At 31.8% G+C, this 24,173-nt stretch overlaps 1 protein-coding gene across 6 annotated transcripts in view; it reads left to right on the top strand.

Annotated features, from left to right (window-relative positions):
- Positions 1-8,917: 8,917 nt before the first annotated feature.
- The window catches only part of LOC143225813 (leukocyte surface antigen CD53-like), a 29,400-nt gene continuing 14,144 nt past the window's right edge, over positions 8,918-24,173 (top strand). For 2 of the 6 annotated variants that reach the window (XM_076455857.1, XM_076455856.1), the window contains exons 1-5: positions 8,952-9,091; positions 10,271-10,462; positions 15,111-15,188; positions 18,939-19,034; positions 19,927-20,028. In XM_076455857.1, coding sequence (XP_076311972.1) covers positions 9,002-9,091; positions 10,271-10,462; positions 15,111-15,188; positions 18,939-19,034; positions 19,927-20,028 — 558 coding nt within the window. In that variant the 5' untranslated portion in view covers positions 8,952-9,001. The other 4 variants (XM_076455860.1, XM_076455859.1, XM_076455858.1 and 1 more) reach the window with 4 other exon arrangements.

Consider the following 24,173-nt stretch of genomic DNA (forward strand, 5'->3'; position numbering starts at 1 on the left):
CATTTCTCAAGACAAACAATCTTTCCAGGACTAAACGTTCATTTATTTATTATCTCAACTTGTAGATGCAGACTTGTGCAACATTCAAATTATTTCTTTACATTTCCTTCTGTGTTTGTTTGTGTGCGTCTTACTGTTTATACATTTTTTCCAATCATATTAACTCTTGCAGATTCAAAAAAAGAATCAACTATAGCTGAAGATAAAGTATTACCATATTTTACATAATTTTTATGTTCACTCAATCGTATTTTTAATTTTACTCTAATTTCTCCAATTTAAGTTTCACCAAACTACAACTGATGGTATAAATTTCATTTTTCTTGTCATTATTTTTAGGGCCTTTAAATTTAAGTAGTTTCAAATAACTAATTATTATGTTTTGAAGAGTGGAAACTATTTTATAACATATTTGCTAAAATGTGTTTCCAGATTTCTCAGAAATTATAGGAAAAATGGTGTGGTAATAAAGTTATTTTATATGATTTCAGTGTAGTTGAATCAGAATATTTCAATTATAAATGTTTTTCATTTATTTTTAAGAAAGTTGTGTAAATAAGTATATGAGCACAACCTCTATTCGTCGCTACTGATTTTAAATGTTCTTTTACTTGTTAATAGTATGTCAAGCATACATATGAAACATAGCTTTTAGCTTCAAAGATGGCTGGAGTCATGGTGTGACAACATGCTTACAGCAAATAGTTTCCAAAATATACTGAATTTTAAAATAATATTTCACTTTTTTTAAACAAGAACATCTACACGCGGACAATATAAACACTATACTTCAAGACCTGATGATGGTCACTATGTTACAGGAGTAATTAATAAAATTATATGTTTTATTGTGACAAAAATTGCTATATTCTTCCTTTTACTTATTTAAGCTCCCTGTGGCACAGTGGTATGTTTGCGGACTAACACACTAAAACCGGGTTTCGATATCCGTGGTGGGCAGAGTACAGATAGACATTGTGTAGCTTTGTGCTTAATTCTAACCAAACAAACCATTCTTATTTAAATGACAGATAAATAAAAAATATAGTAGTATAGAATAAAATATATATATGTAAAATGGGGGTTGTGTTTAATTTCTGTACAACCCAATATAAAACTTTACATTCGTTTAATTTTGTAGTATTGCTATAGGTAGTAAATATTCATTCAAGAAAATATCTCTTTAGTTATGTTTGGCGAAAAATACACAACTACTTTGATTTTTCAAATTTACATTAAAAAACATTCCTGGGATAGATTAAACTTTGCTTTCTTTGTTATTAGAAGATATAACACTCACACTATGAAGAATACAAGAGCCTTGGAGGCTGTGTATAAAAGTCTGATCGCTGAATATGATTTATTGCTACTTCTTATAGACAAGTGGAGTGCCATGATGGGACAGAGTTTGAGATGGTTTCATTCTTTTTCTCTTTCAGTCTTAAAAAACATTCTCTTAAAAATATATTCTTAAGACAGCTGGTATTGGTATTAAAACTTTAATTAAAGTACAGAACATCTTTTCGACTTTCTTAGGTCATCTTCAGGTATTCTTTAGAATACATTTTTGTTTCAAGTGGGTTTCTCGTCATCACGAATTCTTTTAAAAATTCAGAGGAACTTAATCATCATCCTAGCACTTTATTCAATATCTACACCAACAGAACCGTTCTTTTATTAAGATGTTTTTCGGTCTAGTATTCTGTTTCAAACCCCATGTTCCAACATAGTAAACTGACTGCCACATGTTGGATATGATCCAATAAGCCGAGTATAGGCTATAATGGGAAAGTATTTAATAGCTGATCACAAACGTAAACACGAAAGGTTTTGTATTAAGTTTTCGTAATGATATTTCTTAAACACAACTTCTCAACCTACAAAGTATCACTTTAGCTCCTTCCCATACCCACAGAACATGTACTTATAAAGCAAAATTATTCTGTTGCGACAAATATTATCTTACATTTTGCTGCATATTCTCATCTGTAATAGTAAACAACACTTTCTGACTTTGGATAGAGATTTCGTGTGCCAACTGGCTCAATCAAAAGCAGTGTACCTCTTCCTGAATCATAAGGAAAGGGTAAGACTTCCTCAGAGCTAATTTTCTCATATGTTGCAAAGTACCTAAACCTTAATCCATTCAGGGGCCATCTCTTGACAGTTTTCTTTGTACACAGGAATTTTCTCTATCATGGATAGACGATCAATACATTAGGTGGTTTAATGGAAGTTCTACTTTTGGCTTTCTCTGAACTTGTTCTCATGATTCTTGACTGGTTATGTCTCTATGTCAATGATCCTTCTCTCCTTTTGTAATCCGGTCAACATTGTTAATGCTCTTTTCTTGATGGCTTAGATTCTTGATGCACAGGGTGGTCAGAACTTCAATAAAGCCTCTTAACAGCCGAGAACCTATCCTACTCTAACCTATCTGAATCCTGGACGATATTTTAAAGTATCCAAGCTCAGAAAATATTTTATTAAGCTTAAGGTTGAAGTGTGCTCATAACAGATGAGAATGCATTTGGCAGCAGTGGTATGTTATTATGTCACATCATCTGACAGGAGATGTGAAAGATGGTCTCATTAATATTTGCCTGACACTGGCTCTCATAGGTAGCAATAACAGGGATGACATGGTGAAATGATGGATCAGAGCGACAAAGTGATCATTGATACTTCACTGGTGACAAACACACCAATTAGAGACTTGATTTGGCTTCAGTGGAACATATTATTGCCAGTTAGGGCTGCTTGGCCTTTGTATATCTTAAGGTTACCCTGATGACACATGTAGGAAGCTGTTTCATGTACAATGCATTGGCTAGCAACACATCTTTGTCCATGGGTTCAGCCAGCCATGATAAACATCAGGCCACTTTCTAGAGTCAAATATTTAGCAATATAGTATTTTCCTTTACTATTAAAAGTTCTTGACATACTAACCATCAACAAATAGGTGAATCATCATGCAAATGAAAAAAAAAAGGGTTCACAAATTAGGAAATCAACAAGGTAGAATATCTTCTGACTAGTCAAATATAAACCTATCAAGAGGCGTCAAGAATTAGATCTTGAATAGTCAAAGCCTAGATTGAAAATGAAATATCAGATAAAATCCAATTGGACTAAAGTTCATATAGATGCATAGGTTGAAGAGAGCTACAACAGCTAGGTTTACTAAAATCCTTTAAAAGCAAGATCATAATTTTATATAATGGTCAAACAATGTTTCTATGGGATTGGTGCATATTCACACTCTATACTGCTGTAAAGGATGTATTGCTAATGCATGTAATTTTTTTTTATCTCTAGGCTTCACTGGGGTTCTGATTGGTCAATATCTTTATTCATGTTACCCTGTATTGTCTCTGCTAGACAACCTTTAATGTATCATGCTTCCTAGCCTGGCCTTGTTCATCTCCCTATTACCTAGTTATCACATGGATAAGAAGTCTGGTTATAACAGTTTGCAACTAGTTCCTACACACATGAGATGAATCTCAATAAGTGATGCTAGCCCTTATTTTTCACACTGAGAATCCATACTCCATATGGACTCTCCTTCAGTTATAGGCTGAATGCTAGTTTTAGTGTAACTTAACAAAGCTTTCACTATACAAGTGTTCCCTTCTGCCTCCACCAGTATACTTACAGCTTGCATTTTCATGCATATTCCTACTTTTTACAGAAATAGTACCAAGTGAGTATTTGAAAAAAATATATATTATGTGCTTATGAAACATATTTTCATCTGCATGATTTAAAATATTATATCATAATAAATAAAACACTGGTTTATATTTGTTATGATGTGTTATAAGCTACAAATAATTTCACCTATGAATATTTCCATTTGATCCAATTAAAATAATGTCCACTAATGTTTATACAAAAAATTCAAAGTCCCACTGTATTTTCTCTCCAATGTAGCATGAATCTCTTTGGTATTCTCACCTCTTTCATGAAAGTTCGCTAACTGGCTAGTATTTCAATGTGAAAAGTAAAATATTCATATAGGAATATTATCGAAAATAAGAGGTGCACTGTATTTTCAAAATAATACCTTTAAGGTTAGTAATTACAATTAATTTCAGTTTACAAATTATTAGCATTGCTATTCCACCTTTTGTCTCGGTCCACATGTTGCTCACTGGTGTATTCTATATGTAATTGATTCATTCACATAATACAACATTCATAAATGACTTTACATATGACTTATACATTTGTATACATAAATTGCTTTATATATATATCACCATTATGCCATTACACTACTTTAGTAGTTTATAATATGAGTACCAGCAGACAGCATGCTCTATAGAGTTTTCATCACTCAGCTGGATGAAAGAATTGATTTTCTCAGTATGTCAAATGATGTTTTGCATTAAAAAATTCACTCAGTGGCTTTGAAATAAAGGGTTATAATGTTCTTTGAGTCACTGGCTTTTCAATTACACGATCTTTATGGCTTAGATATATTAAATAGAGAAACTATCTTCTCATATCTGGCAGATACATGCTTCAATGATATGTTGCTTGATATCTTAGAAAGCAAGGATCCCATTAATTTATGTGCTCCATGTGCTTTTGTGCATCTCCTATATAACTCGTATGTCATTAATCCACTTATCTCCTACAAGACAAAGAGTGATTTGATCCAGTCAGATCCAAGTTGCTTTGGTGCTGCTGGAATGTTCCACAAATAAATCCAATCTTCATCAACTCCTGTATCATTTTGTCACAACACTTCTGTTGACAAGCAGCCTTTCCAAGTTGTTGACAGGTAAATTTGCGTGCATCAGCTAATGTTAACCATAATCACTTCATGTATTCCTATAGACATTTTAACATGTCTTTTCACGAAGAAAGGCTCGACATAAAGTGAGTAAAGAGCAGTATTTCTTGCCCGAACGTGCACATGCTTATCAAATAATCAGTAGTTTCAGTTTGGTCGCTCTATATGCCATTTTAACATAGAACTGTTTATTTATCAGTTCAGCCATAATTATCAAACGTGGAAATGTAGACTTGATTGTTTGTATTAACTATTTTGCTAAACTGCAACATTTTGGATGATAAGGTGAAGTATATAACCGTACCGAACTTAACACTTTATCCAACTCAGAAATGTCAAGTTACTAGCTTCTTCATCCATGCAGATCTCTTTCAGCTCCAAACCATACTATTCAGTGATCCGTCCATAACTTCAGATGTGGATTGTTGAGCAAAGGGTAATCCTCGTCCCAATTCGTGAAATATTCAATAGTGGTGAGTATGAACTGATTATCTCTCAATATTTAGAAATAAACCAGTGAATCTTCAAGATATTCTGTGAAAACGATACTCAGCAACTCTTTGGTGAACAAGATGTATAGGTAAAAGTGAATAATAATTTTCACATCACATCCGTCACAAAGGTGCTGAAGCCAGATCTAGGACTGGGATGATGACTTTCATTCTGACAGCGACATTTCCTTATCACACTAGAAGAAACACTTCTCCACTTATGTCTAGTTTATTGCCATTTGCCACAATAAAACTGGTATGCATTGGTCAGAGGATTGGCCTTATTTGGAGAGCTTGATACTTTGGAAGATTTTCTAGAATTCTGATAATCTCTGCATTAACTAGGAATTCAGTTTTCTGCCATTATACCCTCACAGCTGTATGCCAAACTCTGTCCAGGTTTAAGAGAGCTGGATTAGCTACCAAACTGATTGTTCTTAATAGTAACTGGCCAGGACAAGCTTAGAATCTGTTAATTTTCTATATTTGTTGCTCAAATATTTACCACCTGCTGTTTTATCCACTTTTTTACATGGTAAAATATAGTACACTTTTGGTTCTATGGCATTTGCTGAGCCATCACTTGCAACTGATAACCTAATAACCTTCGTTGCTTCACAAATTAAAGACAATTAATTCGCCAGTGTCCAAACATTCAACAAACAAAGCAGATGTTTCACTTCTCTCTTCCAAGATAACATCTGAATGAAAACGTCATTTCATAGGCTGTAGAATATTAACTATAGGTGAACTCATATGACCTTCTTGGTTTACCACTTCATATTGGTCATAATAAAAATTGCCTCAGTTAAGAATCTTCACATCCAAATAACACCTCATTATTTCCACAAAAATACCTTCAAAAAACGTATTCACTAGTGTTTGGGATGTATTGCAGCCTCTGTAGGGTAAGAATTACCATACAGTCGGTGTAGATAAATTTACATGAGTGACTAAACCCTCAATAGTGTTTTTCTTTAGATTTTTAAATACGTACTGATAGATTGTTCAATTCTCCATTGGACCATACAAGTGGAATAGCCTGGCCACATTTTTGTTCTACTCCTCTTCTTACATTTCGCTTAAATGCTCACTAAAATCCATAAGTAGATAATTTTAGCTAAGTATCAAGCCTTGGACTAATTGCCCCTGATTTAAAACACTTAAAGCATTCACCTGGCTGAAACATTTCCGAAGATGGTCTAGACTTGCTTTCACCACAATAGCACTGGAGAATAAAATCTGCTTGGATTCACCCAATTCTCTACGTTGCTGGCCAAAATTAACGACAGACCAATCCCGCATTGGAGAAGAAATCTTGACTATAATTCCGAGTTCACTGTATACAATATGTAGCAAGCTTTTTGGTAAAATGTACAAGTAGTTTTTACCTAAAATGTCAGATGTTTTACTAAAGTATTTGTACTTAAGTAATGTCTGTAAATTGACTATGTCAGTTTGGCATAAACTTTGACAAGTCAGAGTGCAAGGTAATTTTCGTGGAAACAATAGAAATGATCTTGCTCATTGTAAAGTTTGCATACTTAAGTTGCATAATCTCTTGAACCATTAAAATGTGTATTTACAATTTATTCAGAATCTCTGTATACTATATTTAATATTTACTGTCCTATACGACGAACTGTCGTCATGTCAACAAAGTAGATTAAAATGTATAGTTTGTAACTCTAATATCTCGTACATAATACTATTGTGAATACATTTGTGCTCATTCGTTAACTTAGTTAACCAAAATAGTAATCTGAAAGCAACTTTCCAAGCAACGTCGTCAAATGCATCTATAATTTATAATCAATTGTACCTAATGATGCTGAAACTAGAACATAGTATATATTCTAAGAACCCATGAGTGATGGAAACAAGAAATACGTAAATACTTCAGCCACATTACATCTACTATATCAAGCGCTGACAAGGCCTTTTGCCCTATGCTTGAGATTGTCAGGCCTGCTGGGATATGATGGGCATAGTAGTGGTATAGGTACTATATATATCATCAGCGTTCGTGAATAACCATTGTTGTATTGTGAACTAGGTTAAGCAAGTTAACTGAAATTATTATCAGTTCATTTGAGTCATTTACAAGTCAGATCTCTATACTAAGAATGGATAGCAAAACATAATTGATGTTAATTTTAACATTGAATATTTATTCTTTATTTATAATTGTTTTATTTATTTTAATCAACTTTACTATAATTCACAAGAACTAGTGAACTAACATGTTCAACTCATAGAGTGAAAAACCAGTAGAACAGTGCAGGCCCATATGTAATGGAACAATCCGAGAGTCGTCTATATTTACGATTCTTCACATATCCAAACTGGTGTCCATCTCGAAAAATCAAACGAAGTATTGCTATGCAAAACACTACTTGTCTATAACACAACAAACAGAATAAAGAGATATCATATCATAATTTCCTCGTGAAAATAAAGAAGGGTGAATACCTCTCAATGTGCCTTTTTTCACCCAAGTAACTCAATCAAATTTCTTTCTTATCTCTACTTTATTCGCTTTTGGACATTTATGATTTAATTAAGCCTTTTTCTTTTCATACACGTGACACACTGGTGCCCAGAAGATGTTGAGCATTGGCAACCAAAATAAGATAAAGCTAAATCAAACTTTTAAAACCCTGACTCCTTCCTCCCCTTTTTCAACATGTCAAAGATTATAAAGCTCCTATTTCATTCTTTGGAATCTCAGTTGATTTCTTTTTTTCTGAATTGATAACCCATGTCCTTCCGTTCTAACAGATATGTTATTTGTCGTATTTTATAGAATCAGAAAGTTGATCAAGAACACCAGAAGAATTGAATTGAATGAGAATCACACTTAGCAATATGTCTTGGTGATGATCATTTCCAACCAGAGATGTTCATTTGTTCCTCTAAAAAGCACTCGAACCACATCCATCTTATTCGACGTTCCGAATCCTCCACCGAGTGTCCTCACTAAGAAACGAATTATAGAGTTACTGGGAAACGTTAGTATCCTATCTATCAAGAAATTTTTAGTAGTTTGGCATTTATTGTATTTTAGTATAGTGTATTGTGCTCTGATCATTAAATTTTGATACTGCAGACTGATATTTATTTTGATTCTGTTGTTAAATAATCCGCTCACATATTTTTATAAGCGTATTCAGCTTGAAACATTACACACCAACTGCATCAGAATTAAATTATCATATCACTGCCTATATATCATTCATCATTAATGAAATCTCATCAACTAGTTTTGTATTTGTGTCATTGACAAAAGTGAGGGTAAGTATCCATTAATTGTAGTGGGTGAACCGCCATAACGACAGACGGCGCTAGAAAACCCTTGTGTAATGTCAGTTGGTGTGAGCTGCCCTTGTAGTTGTATTTTCCTCTATGCTAACCTTTAGTTATTTCGTTAAACTTGTAATAACTTTTGTTTGTTTTTCATTAAAGCCACTCCTAAGCGTTTTTACTCTCAAAGTGTGTTCTACATCATCAAATTATCGTAAACATTATTAATTCTCTTACTTCCATCATGGTATTTTTTTGTTGTTTTTTTAAACGTGACCTCTGTCATATTTCATGTATTTACTGCAGATTATCTTAGTGCTTATTTGGACTGATAGAGTGCGCTACCGAAATGAAAATACTCTTATGCGGTTAGTCAAAGTTTTTAAATACTAATATAAACATGGAGAACTTTCGAGAGAAAGTCATCAGATTGAAAAACATTGTAACGAATAATAAGTTATGCTTTATCTTGTGCAACATAATCATAATGGTAAGCCTATGAGCATGATTATTTTGTGGAATATCGTAATATGGGTAACTTTAGTGTTTTAAGTACGGATTAGCAGTGTTATCCAACTTATCAAGGGTTAAACAGACACGAATCGCTTATGTCTTCCTTCTACAAAAGAAGGAAGCACAAAACTTGGTATTGTATACAAAAGTTATATATTGTTTTATCAGAGTAAATAAAGTTCAAAATTTCTGTCTACTTCGCTTTATGAAACTACATTTTGGTAGTTTTATAAAGATATTTTCTAAAATTAAAAAGTAAAATTTTAAAAGCAAATATCCTTCTGTTAATGTTACGTCATCGAAGCTGTAGCGAACCAAGCCCCTACTAGTACATTAATACCAAATCTATTTAATAAATAAGGGTAAACCCTCATTTGTACCTACATTAATACGAATTTTACATTTTTAGAAGAAATTTGCATAAAACGAGTAATATTTACTGGTATAGTGTACTAGTAAGATTTAAAAAAGGAATAATGTTTTAATTTCACCTATAACCATTAGTGTGAAATATTTGTTCATGATTCTGTTCTACTTCGATTTCATACATAGTGTGATTAATGATAATTAATCCCTATTTGAGTACCCTATTTGAGTTAGATGCGGAGAACAGTGCCTACAAATATGACGCCATATCCTTGACCACCCATGTTTGAGAGCTCCTAAGGTTGTTTAGAATATAAATGAAGAAGAGTTATCTAACATAGAAACTCATAACATAGATATAGTAAGTCTATTAAGAATTTCCATTAAGTTAGTTATACATAGTATGAAAAAAGGTAAACTTATCCTAAGATTCTCTCTATAAATTACCTTTTTTTTCGGTTTTTGTAATTATTATATTTTATCATTATGTTTATTTCTTTTTTCAGATACAAATTTAAAATGTTATTTTTTTTAGTAATTTGTTGCATTTAGTACCACAAAATATTTATGTTTTAATCAATCTCTGTTTATTACATATCCTTATTATTTCTTCTGTTCATTATTATGTTTAAGTATGGCTGTTGTTTTTATTTAATTTATGTTTAACTTATCATTGTGTATTTTTCTTCTGGTTTATTAACATTAAATTTTGGTGTAATTTTTATTATAATTTAGATTATATTTATTCTCTATGGGTATTATTATACTAACATTTACTGTTTTTTACAAGACATTTGCAGTGGTACAGTTTCTAACAGCACTAGCAATCCGAAAAGAACATTTGGAACTGAAATCTAGTGAACATCTGACCGTCAGTCATATTAACGTTGGTATCGTTATAGCAGTGGTAGCTAGTGCCTTTAGTTTCCTGCTTTCCATTTGTGGGATGTACGTCACTAAATATACAAAACATATGCTGAGTGTAAGTTGATTATCTATGTAGTTAATAATAATATATGTAAATAGACTATAAAATAAAATTTCGTAAAAGCTCCAAAAAGGAGCTATTAAACCTCTGATACTAGATTATTTTAACAGAATATATTCATAGTTATTTTCAATAAGTGAAAAATCCTTCTTTCTAAAATAAACAGAAGTTTATATGGACACAGGTTTATTAAACCAGTTTTGAACTACACACAAAGAGGCCGAAACCTGTGCCCATACAATCTAGTTATTCTCTAAAACTGGATCTAAACTTCAGATTATTTTGGACGGTATTTACCAACTATTATAATGTTCCTCCTGTTCTTTTGCTTCTATGATACATGAACTTAGCCATTTGTTAAAAATATAAGAAACAGGTACGATATAATTTATATGCATAGTCGATTTAATGCTCTACACGCCTTGTTATTCTTGATTTATATTGTTATTTTTTTTTTACCTTTAAGAATGCAAATACCCTAAAATATTTTAGGGTTGTTAGGTACCAAAGCATGTGTCATCTTTTCTAAATATACTGATGAACGATCTTCATAGTTTAAACATTCTTTAACATAATTAATTGTAAACTTTTAATTAAGCACTATACTTAATTTTCCAAATGGCTGGGTATAGCCTAATTATTAACATGTGGGGACTGTGTGAAATAAGGTTCCACATTCGAGCCTTAATACTTCGCTGAACATGCTCATACTTTCTGCTATGAAGTTACTATAACTGTGACATCTAATCCTATCATTCAATTAATAACAGGAAAGGATCGTGCTTACTACTTCCTGCGACTGACAGTTAAAAATTAGAAATTGTATACCTGAACCTTAAAAGCCGTTAATCTAGTAGTTTCAACTACATACTAAATCAGATGCAATATAGGTTGAAAAGACTGATACTAAACCAATTTCATACAGTTTACTCTTGTGATTAAATAGGTATTTTCTATAAGGAAACATAATTTATTCAGCAATTTGTTTACGCCTTAAAAGTCAGTTTTACTTTTATATTATATTTTGTTATGCTAATAAAGCATTTAGGTGGAAAATACAAATAAACTAATGATACAATGTTAATCTTACAGGCGTTTGCTTTGTCACTATATCATGTTTATTTGAGTGTGTCTCCCAGTGATACAGCATTAATTTTGAAAACTTGTAATATTGAAAACCAGGTTTCGACAACAGTGGTGGTCGCAGCACAGATAGCCCGTTGTGTTTTGTGTTTAACAACAAACGAAAGCTTGAGAGTTTATACAAATTTATTTACGTAATCGCTATAAATGGGGTTCTCAGAGAATACTGTTAAAAACTGGTCAAATTATAATTCGTATGCAACTAAAATGCAAAAACAGAAATAATTCTTATGTTGCTCAATCAGACAAATTTATTAAATTTTCTAGGAAGTTGAGTAGTTCTATTAGCAAGGGGTGTTTAATACAAACAGAAACATCTCACAAGAGCAACATTAAAAATTTTCGAGAATTTATCCAAAGAAAAAATAACTATTAGAAACATTATAAGAATATCTCACATTCTATTGCAACAACATATAAACAGAATTTGCACCGGAACCCTGATATTCAAAATTCAGAGTTAGCCTTTAGATAAGAACACACTGTTTTGGATCATTACATTCTGAAAACAAAGTTGAACTTCAGTCTTTCAAATACACTGTGTGTGTTAGATTAGATACCATGGAACACAGAATGATAACCGCCTTCTGATACATAAATTTTGGCCTAGTTCTTGGTTTCCTCAATTATCTTATCCGAAGTCATGTTAAACCCCAATTGTCATCATTCATCTTCAAAAGTAACTCACAGTGGCACAGCTGTATGTCTTCGGACTTACAGCACTAGAAACAGATTTCTCTGGCATATATCACCTTTATCAAACTCCTTATGCTGATCTCTTGCAGTATGATCTTCAGCAATCCAAATAGAATTGATGAGTCATCGTGTGTGTAAAATATTAAGCCATTCATGTGTAGAAACGGTGATTTAAAAGAGGCAAACCACTGAGTTACTAATATGGGCTGTCTGTGTACTTTAAGTTATTTTACTAAATCGTTAGATAGTTAAGGTTTTTTTTGGGTGTTTTTCTTTTTCAGTTTTACTAAGTGATATAAAAGAGGAACGTAAAAATTCCATAATTGTCTTGGTTAGCTAGTTATTAGACGGTAATTTTTCATTAATTAGTTTAAAACTATTAATCTTATATGTTTTTTTTAATTTTGCGCATTTATAATTCTTAAATAAGTGTATGATTTATGAAACTGTTAGAAATGTTCCAGTAAGCTTAGAAAACCGTCAATTAAAATGTATTTAATTTTTAAGTCCGGGAATTATTTCAAAGAACTGACAACGAAGTAAGGAGACTTACAATTTATATATTTCATATCAGTATAGTTTTCCTGGTGAAACTTTATACCAAAGCACTATGTGATGTCAATGTGAAACATACATTTTAAATTATCTGCAAGAATCGAACAGAAGAAATAATTGAATTTGTAACTGTGATATATTTATAACTTTTGTGATGTTCAATGCCATCTATAATGTGTTATTTTAAAACAAAACAGAATCTTAAATATATATATATGTGTATGTGTATTTGTGTGGGCATGTACACTCATGATGTTCTTATTCTTAATGTTGTGATGATTAGTGTATTCATATATTTGTATATAGTGTCCGAAAACTACAGATCATACTAACCCTTGTTTTAAACTTACATTTTTGTACGTAAGAAAGAAAACCTTAAGAGCTATATACGTCTTATAGTTTTTAGACATAAGTATTTTAATTATTTTACCCTATAAAAATAAGATGATATTATTTCTGGTGTCGCTATAATAATGCAAATATTATACAAATCCTCAAGGGTTTTTTCACAAATGAACTTATAATTCGTTTATTTATAGCTATCAAATGTAGGGAACACTTGGATAATGTAGCTAAATAAAGGTTCTTTTTTCTGGATTTGGTTGTAAAGCATTTTACCAAAGGAGATTACTTCTAATTTCTGATTGAATAAATTTGTTGGAAGCTAGAGCTGCTTGCATCAAACACACAATCTCGATGCGGGATTTACAGGCCACCTTATGATTTATAAAAGCCCTAATGTACTGATTAAACCACTCCATTGTCCTCTAGTATTTCTGTAATTACCCAGAGAGAAGCATGTACAGAAAATCAAACACCCACTAGTTGTACTTGAGCACATATACCATGTTAAATCCCATTAGATAGTGCGGAAAAGTATGAACACAATTTCAAATATGACACACAGGAATCTTGTTTAAAGCTGGAAAGACAAAATTCATATCCATGAATTTATATCAACATCCATATCTTTCGTCTTTTCATAAATCTCCTTACAGTACATCAGTGATATCGTAGTTCAGTGTTTATTATTACAAATATTTGGCCTTTTCAAAGTTATAACTTTGATTTTGTAGTTTCTAAATATTGTGATGTTCTCTCATATCTGTTAGAAATTAATTATTTCCTTGAGAAAGAGGGTATGCTTCTGATGAATGTCCCGCATTTGGTTTCGATTAGGGTGACCAAAGAACTGGCGGTGGATGCTATTGCCAGTCGCCCTTTCTCTAATCTATCAACTCAAATTAAGGATGGCTAATGCAGATAGCCCTTCTTTAGGTTTGCGCGAGTATTCGAAGCAAACAGAAGATTGTTTCTATTATTGCTATTTTTATTTTTTCATACGTTTCCTTTATTGCTTTGAATTGTCTATCAATAAAGAAATTAAATTTTATAGTGATTGACCCATTAGTAAAATGTGAGCATGTTACACTTAAGTAACATTTAATTTTACTTTTGTAATCAGTGGTCTAATTATTTCACAAGATATAAAGGCAGACTCCTCTTTATACTACAAACAAATCTTTCAACCAGAACATTTCCCAAAATATTAAAGTATAATTCGAAAGAAACACATATCTTGTTGTCGAACATTCTTTATATCTTACAAAATTTTACCAAACAAAAGCTACACAATGAGTTATCTGTGCTGTACCTACCACAGGTATCCATATTTGGTTTGTGGCGTTATAAGCCGAAAGGCTTATCGCTTGGCTATTGAGGACATTTAACCGAAGCCTATAAATTCTTTTATTGTTAACGTAAACTATCAAATCGTTTAGAAACGCATTTATAAAATATATCAAGAAATTCTTATTATATTCTATAGTATTGACTGAGGGCCCAGTGGTTAGGGTGATCGACTTGTAACCTTAGGGTTGCGAGTTCGAATCCTCATCATACCAAACATCCTCGCCCTTTCATCTGTTATAATATGTGGTTTAATCCCACTATTCTTTGCTAAAAAAGTATTCCAAGAGATTGCAGAAGGTGGTGATGACGAGCTGCCTTCTCTATAATCTTTCACTACAAAATTAAGGATACCCCAATGTAGATTGTTATCGTATAGCTTTGTGTGAAATTTATAACAAACAAATAAGTATTGACTGAAGTAATTTGGTTAATAATGACCAGATTTCTTTGAAAAAGATACAGAAACTATTTTGTCAATTATTTCAGTACTTTTGTCTTCTAACAAATCCTGTAACAAATCTAATAAGTCCTGATTTATTTTTTCTCACATTTCCAGTATGTCTTGCTTCTGATTCCTGTAGTTGCGGACATCACATTGTGTGTATTTGTTTGGAAATACTCCACTGGTGAAATGGTATGTTGATTTACTCACTATTTACACAGCAGTAGGTTTTAACTTGTGTTTGTGTTATTTGTTTAATAAGAAGATTATTGAATATATAAGAAAGTTACCTTGAAACTGATGTTACCAGATATTATTTTATTGATCCTGTTAGTCAGTCTGTTCACGTGATTCATGTCTTTGTGTTTCAAGGAGTAAACTTTCTTTGTCTTTATTTGACATAATTTTGGACACTGCGATCAAAGTCTTGAAACCCAATGGCACAAAACAAAAAACATCAGTATTTCCAGAGATTATTAAGCAGAAACTCTTGGACACATCATAGGTTTGAAGGTACTTGATTCAATGTATTCTATTTTGAATTAGCTAACTATTAAAATGTCGTAATATTTAACTTTAAACATGATCTGTCTATACAGTACTGAACAAAAAGACCGTAATACTCACTCAGTTTAGGTTTGATGAAACACAGTCGGAAATCACGAATTAATTAAGAACCAGGAGAAACACTTTAAATGAACAGAAAATTATGCTATTTGTGTTGGAAATTTTCTAATCATCGAGTTAAAAATCTCATCCGTTAACCTATTTGTTCATCAAACTCTAAACAAAAATATCATAGATATCAGTCATTTGAGTAATAAGTAACATCCTTCAAAATGCAGCAGAATTTAATAGCTTTTTCTTGATCACATCTGAGCTCATCCGCTCATTCCAGCTACACTAGAGTCATGCCACTGAAGTGAGCTGTTGTCATTATCAAAAGAGAGACTATCAACTCAAGGGGGAAAAAAATGCTTCAACCAAAACATTCTTCAAGCACTAGAATATGTCTTCACATTCCTGCATCCTCAGGAAGTATGCATTCTGACTATTTTGGAGAAACTGCTACAAATTGTTGACAATATATTGCGAAATACTGAAACCTGTAGATTTTTGTTTACTCTCAGGCTTGAGGCAAATCCTTGAACACCCTAACATTCACAGGATCAATACGTATTTCATTTCTTTACAGTAAATAATTAAATATACGTTTTTAAGATTTCAAAAACAAACTAAAATGTGCAACTAAATATTAGTTTCTTATCTCGATAAGTGAGACATCTCTATCACTGAAGGCCTTTAAAGGTAATCTCTTTTAGCCTGTTAAAAATAGGCACAATATATAGACTAATTGTTATGATGTGAAATTCATGTTTATTTTCAAGTGTTGATAGCAGTCTTATGTCTACATTTATTATCCAGTTTAACTTGCCAGTAGTCAAAAACCAGATCTGGTGAAAGTAAACAACAGGCATTCATCTTTCCGAGATTGCAGGAAGGCTTTGATTCACTTACTATGTTCATTCATGTAAAATTCACATGCAGTACTTTCCTTCTTTCTCTCAATCACACACGAGATAACAAATAACTCTTTCAAGGTTATATTATTCCTTCTTATAACATCTGTTCGATTTTAACAATTACTACGTCAATGATGCTACTATGCATACATGGTAAGCGTCTTACTGTAGCTGTAAAGATGTATGACTCCTTTTGCACACAGAACCAACAAAACTTCCTTATGCGATTTATTTAGTTCATATGTGTTTAAAATTCTGATTTTAGCATAATCCTCCACTAAAGACTTCTGGAAACTGTATATTTGTTTTCAAATTAATTATAATGTTTGTGACACTAGGTTATTTTCTAATTCACGCCCATTCCATCTCCATTACTGTACCGATAATTATACCAGCTTAGTAGCTGAATGTCCACAGTTAAATAGTTACATCAGAATTTTAATATAATGCTGTTTGAGTAATTGCAATATCCTTTTTTAGTCAGAAGACAGTGTGTACCATGCATTGGTTTTATCATAGCAACATATGGTAAAAATACACTATATTTCATCCATAACACGTCAAAGAATACTTTCATATGTTCAACAGTACAACTATGTCTGTCTTAGCACTGTTCTTGGTTCAACGGGAATAACAATATTTTGTTGACCAAAACAATATCATGATATTACTAAACCATGAAATTAAATAAAAAATGTAAATCCTATAAGTATTTGGAAAAGAGATTGAAGAGGCTTATTTATAGCTAAATAAACACTCAAGGGAGTTATAATGATTCTACGTATTTTACTTAATGCACAAAATGATAAATTATTTGTTGATAAATTTGCAAAAACTTAATCAGCTGACAAGGGTTAAAAAAGGCCTTTTTTTACTTTCCTGCTAGCGTCATATTTACGTTTTCTGATTATGTTTTAAATGAAATAGAAAATAAAATGTTAGCCTCTATTTTATAATTTGCGATTTCCCTTAACTTTTGGAATTATCTGTTGCTTTTTGAGCAATTACTGCAAAAAACATGGGATTAAAGTGAGTTAGTAGACTTAGAGATTAAACAAGCGGTATAACTCTTTCATGATCAAAGAAGTATATCTTTAAGCAAACATCACGTAGTTTTAGCATATAATTGTTAATAATGACGAAAGTGGTATAAAATCATAAAAAATAGTTATATTACACTTTATAAAGACAATGCAATAAAATTAACTATATTTTTAAGAGCAATAACATTTTAAATGATAAAACTAAAGTTAGAAAGAGATTTCACAATAACAAAAGAAACAAAAGTAAAAAAAAATATTTCATACAACTAAAAAACTAAATCAAGTATACAAGAAGAATGTGCTAAAATAAGATTATCATATAACTATGACATGGAGGTCCTAAAACATATGAAGAAAATTTAATCAATAGTTTATAATATAGTCATTTGAACCTTCCTTTAAATGAATATACGATTAATATAGTTCAGACTGTGCTAAAGAAATACAAAAATTATAGTTTTATAAAAACGAACGATGTGCCAGTTCTTATATAGAAACCTAAATACTCTTTTGGAATGAACCTTAAAACTAACAGCTAATGTACTATATTAAAATGAAAACGTAAGATTCCTAAAGTGTGTTATTGAAAAATGTATAATTTAATATGTATGAACCTAAGTGTCCTAGATGTGATCCTAGACTTGTATGTTTGAACACCAGATGGCTAGAGACACTCATAAAAAATTAGAATACAGTATATAACAGTAATGAGCATGGCAAGTGTGATGTAGTTATATATATAGTATGTCCAAATATTCTTGCTCGAACACATGATAAGAGGCATTAAAGAGACATGTATCAATATATTAAATGGGATAAGCTCAGCCACAAGGCTCTTAGAAGTAATATGATTTAGTGCTTTAAATATATTATACTTATTTAGGGAGATTAATAAAATTTGCACTCCTAATAAATTTTACAATTAAACTTAATGTGACACTATTCCAGAAGGTATGGCACAGAAGCAGGAACAAGCAAGTATAAGATCCTGGAACATTAGCTGTGAAATGTAATTAAATCAAATGGTGTAAATATACTGTGTTTTCATATCTTGCTTAGAAAACCGTCGTAATTACACGTAAAACATTTGCATGAACATTTAAGTAAAGGTCTTGAAAATACCTGAATAAAATATATCCCTTGCTAGTTATGATGTTGCGTCAAAGGTATTCTAGACAGAATTTTTGTTTTAATAATTTGCTCCTTCCGACGTCTCGGCTTCTATTCTGAGGCCTTCTTTACTATTCTAGCTTATTGATAACTTATTTAATTTATTTTAACCACTATTTGAAAATTCAATCTATCAGTGAGATTTACCATAACAAACAACTTAAGATTTCAAATGTCAAAAGAAAATAAACGTGTGAATTTTTCAGGTCAGGATTTTTACTACAAAAGTAATGTTGCAGGAAATACAACACTATTATACAAGCACCTCAGCTACTCGTGCTATAGATAGTATCCAAACCAAGGTAAGGAATAAACATGCTAAAAGTCAATCTCACTATAGGTATTTTAAACCCTGTATACCAGATACTACTGATAGCGTTTGTAATCAATTTTCGTACTATCTGAGCTACTGTTTGTTTTCTTCTAAATAGTACAGACATTTTTCATAGTTTGGATATTTTGCACGTTACAACTAAGTTTTATTTTTACTGTAAAATATAAATTGTTTGTTTCATGTCAGAAATCTCTCGTATATGGTATTAAAATAAACAATAATTTTTTTTCGAAGCCAAAGATAACCATTTGAAAAATCCCTCGATTTTATTCTTTCCTGCTATACACCTTATTTAAGGTTAATTTTGTTAAATATAATTTTAGATTATCGTATTGAAAGGTTGAATTGAGCTATATTGAATTATTATCATACTTATTTTGTTTAATTAACTGATGTTTTAATTAAATAGTTGCATTGCAAAACTGTTTCATTTTAGTAGAAGCATTACTCATTTATTTATATTTCAGACAACATAATATGGTTTTAAAAGGCTTACCTGGTCCATATTGCTGCAATTAAAGCAAGATAAGCTTGGTTATGAATTTCAGTTTTCTTATTCAAAATAAGAGATCTAGTAATATTTTGAATGTGGAAATAAAAACTAAGTATGATTGTGTTACTTTTGTATACTTTAAATTCAAAAGAAAATAATGAATTAGAGACCGAGAAACTTGAGTGAAAGGTAGAGAATGATCGGTCATCTTGGATCTAAAGTATGAAAGTACAATAAATGTATAGTTTTTATATTTTCCATTTGTTTTCAAAACTAACATACCTACAAATTTAAATAAGGAACCTATATCTAATAATCAGTTTCGAATTGCTCAGTAGTAACTTACCTTTTTTGGTCGCTGTTTTAGTTCAAGTGTTGTGGACCAATTTCCACAGAAGATTATACACAGAATAACTTGTCACTACCATACTCTTGTATAGATAATACAAAAGGGAGATATTATGAAAAGGTAAGCTGCTTTGCCTAAACTTGTACATATGCAACTTTTGAGTGTTAAGTGGAAAAAAAGACATAGCGTTACACTTTAGTAATATTGTTTTGTTTTGTTTTCATTTTAAGAACACATTTCATCTGAACATATGTGAGGTAAAATATTTGTCTATCATCTCAAATACTGTTCAATTTACTACAATATATTTTCTTCACAAATTTTGAGCTATACATGACAACAAACTTTTTACACATCTGTTGTAATGTAACTACGTATATAGGCAGTTATCATAATTAATAGTCGGTGAAGAAATGTGTTATTGATTGCAATAATTGCTTATACAGAGGAGTAAACTGTTATTGTAAATTATAACGAACTTTTTTTATAAAATATTATTATATTGTAAAACATTTATATGTCTCTCATTATTTAATGTTATAACCAGTCTCTACAGTTCTTGTAAGCTGTTTTACTCAGGTCTGGACTTTTTAAACGTATCTATGTATCTCTGTTAATATTATGTAGCTTGTTATGCAATGTATTTGTACCATGAAACATATCAAGAGGTGATCTGTTTCACATCGTGTGTCATGAGAGTATATTAGATTCTGTGTAATGTTTAGACTCTCAGTATGTGGTATATGTTTTGCAATAAACTTTTAATATAGCATCAATATCGTATATTGTGGTAGTGAGTATTCCACGAGAGTTATCTGTGATATGACACTACTATTGTAGACTGTTTTTAATATTTCGGTTTAGACTTTTGTGTTGTTCTCTAGAAGAAGTTTTGATATGAAATTGTGAGTGCATGACGTCTACAATTTCTATGTGTTTGGAAACCGACTTGAAAAATATGAAAATAAGATCTTAACTAGTTGTATGATTGGCGTGTTAACCAGTTTGTCTGTTGCATGTTCAGTTAATCTAGATTTGTAATTCCTGAGTTTGTGTCTCAAGAGAGTGCAAGATATACATGGAGAAGTTAGCAAAAGGTTTGTTTGTTTGTTTGTTTGAATTTTGCAGAAAGCTACTCGAGGGCTATCTGCGCTAGCCGTCCCTAATTTAGTAATGTAAGACTAGAGGGAAGGCAGCTAGTCATCACTACCCACCGCCAAATCTTGGGCTACTTTTTTACCAACGAATAGTGGGATTGACCGTCACATTATAACAGCCCAACGGCTGAAAGGACGATCATTTTTGGCGCGACGGGGATACGAACCCGCGACCCTCAGATTACGAGTCGCACACCTTAACACGATTGGCCATGCCGGGCCTGTTAGCAAATGGATTGGTTTAATCTGTAGAGTTAAGCCTATCGATTAGTGAACAATTACTTTTGTGAACAATAAAAACGTATGTGTGTATTCCTTATAGCAAAGCCACATCAGGCTATCTACTGAGTCCACAGAGGGAAATAAAAGCAAATGCTCGAGTAAAGTTATAATTACTACTTTTACTTAAAACTTTTGAAAGTTTATCTGGAAGTATGCACTGATAGATTCTAAGCACAGCATGAAGAAAGAGACAGTAATTGAAGAGAAATTACTAAAGCGAAACATGAAATTTACAAACGTTATCACGAACAGGAACTAATTTGATCAAAGGTAAAACTGAGGAAGCCAAAGAAAACGAACAAAGGAAGTATATCATCAAGTTTGAAGAAGTATAGAAACGTAATAATAAGATAAATGAAAGTATTAAAAATGTAGAGAAGGATACAAATGTCAAGATAAACTATGCTGACTTAGCATACACAAGGATAAAACCAAACACAAGTGTTTTTACATCTTCCACCTCCTTGCCCCCAGTAGCATGTGACTTATGTGGAGTTACAATGTTATAAATTAGTTTTAGATACCCGTGGAGGACAGAGCACAAATAGCCTATTTTGTTGATTTGACCTTACCTTCAAACAGACAAACTTTACATCTACTAACTTCTAATACCATCTTTTACAGCTACTACCTTGTCATCTATGTTTGAAGGACCTTCCTTGACTACTCCAGCTATATCATAACTTAATGAAATTACAGAATTTAGCAGATTTCAACAATGTCACCCAATCAAAACACCATAAAAATACAATAAATCTGGGCATATCAAGCTCAGTTTGGAAGAGTTTTTAAAAGTGAATAGATGGAATAGTGAAAACAACGCTATTCAACTTGCTTGCACTGAAAAGGGCAAATTTTAATAGCATTAACCAAATTTCAAGCTAAGAGAGATAACAAATATTTATGTATCACAACACAGAAAAGTTTTTAAGTAAAGCTTAGGAACAAAGTAAAGAGGAAAGACAAGACTTTGACTAACCTGGCTGAAAGCATGCCCAGATGATCCACGTGAACTTATGAAGAAACTGGCATTTGACCAACTCAAAGATATCACAATAAACGATGATTTACAAACTAGTTTTATCTTGCAACAGATAAACCCCACAGATTACTTAATTTGCCCATAAAATGCCAAGATTATATCTTCAATCGATGTCAAGAGTCAAGCCTGACAAATAAAATATCTCACAATATTAATACTAGAAATGTAGTCCTAATATGTGTGTTATCCAGATGCCTCTGAGTGGCAAAGTCAAAGAAATAAAAACCATGAAAAAACATGGAACCGAGTGCTCTTTTTGACTATTACCTATTGTGCTTGTAAAACATAAAAAAGGAATTCGAATGATCCAGTAGATAATTTAAGTCACAAAAAATAACGTTTCCATCTTCAAAAGATTGACTTTACTTTGGATTCTTCAACAAGGGTAAAATAGTTTTCAATATTGGTTCTGAGGAAAGGATATTGGTAAGTGCAAATTCAACGAAGCAAGTCTTGACAAACAGCCTTAACTGCATAAAATGGACTGGCAATTTGTTGTGTCACAAATGATTATATTGAGGGTTGAGTATACAATATTAAAAAGATTTTTAATATAGAAATGTGCAAGTCATATGACAATAATAACCGATATAAAGTTGCGATCGAACGATATGTATTAGAACTACAATTTAACATTGCTTGGAATTACATAGGTAGTGTGTTGGCACTAAAACTACTCGCTTTAAGGAAAGAGTGTGCAACTCATTTTCAGTATAGTATAGTCAATCATACACTAAGATCATAAAGACGTGTATACACCAGTAATTTAAAATTTCTGTACTTAATGGCATTGAAAACAAAGGAAAAGGGATCAGTCTGAGAAATTAGGAACTTACAGAAAGAAACCTACAATAAGTCGTACTTTAGTTATGGTAAACAAAGCGTGCCATCTTGAATCAGGTAAGAACCATGAACACAAACGTCAGTAACAAAAGCCGTCCACTGTTTTCCAGGCAAAATTTCGCACCATAATTAAGAAGGCTTTATATCTGTTAGAGTAACACAACACTTGTGTACACAGCATAACCGTTAAACCATCGCATACTTCGAGCAGCTGGAGAACGAAATGGGTAAGCATGCTATTTCTTCTGAACAAACACTGGTCAGGTTGCCAGGTGCAGCGTCAAAGTGTTTCGTTGTAGTCGTACTGTTGAAATAAGTGCTGGAGAACTATCATCTTCGTGCACAAAATAGTCTATGGAAATCCTGCAGGAAGAGATGTTGAACATTGGATATGCTCATCTTACAATGTAGCCTTTTGCAATAGAAACTACGCTATATGTATGATTGTCAGATAGAGTATAAAGAGAAGTGGAGATTTTGACTCCAATTAGTAAATAAGGTTAAAAACCATTTTAATCTAGCATGTTAAACCTCTATTAACCTTAACGCAAAACTGTTTAAAGCTCTAAATGTAGCATGACATCTACGTACAAATCCTTAAAAATTCAAATACCTACCTTTAAGAATTGTTAACAAAGGAAAATAAGTATTAATAAGTAAATGTAGTGTTGACAGACGAAAACCTGGAGTTAATTTGATTGGAGCTAGAATACAGTACATTTTATGCATCAAAACATGTAGGGTTAACTATTCACAAGTTGATGTATTTTGTTAATGAAGTAACCACCAGAAAGTCGTTTATAAAGGATAATTGTTCAAGAATTAAGTTTGAGTAGCTGTAAATCTTTTTGTGATGGTCGGTATGGTGTTAACATGTACATCGTACCATGAGAAACTTAAATACAAGAAGCTTCACATAAAGCGAATAACTAACACCCAAT

This window comes from Tachypleus tridentatus, chromosome 9, assembly GCF_004210375.1.
Source record: "Tachypleus tridentatus isolate NWPU-2018 chromosome 9, ASM421037v1, whole genome shotgun sequence".
Taxonomy (NCBI): Eukaryota; Metazoa; Arthropoda; class Merostomata; order Xiphosura; family Limulidae; genus Tachypleus; species Tachypleus tridentatus.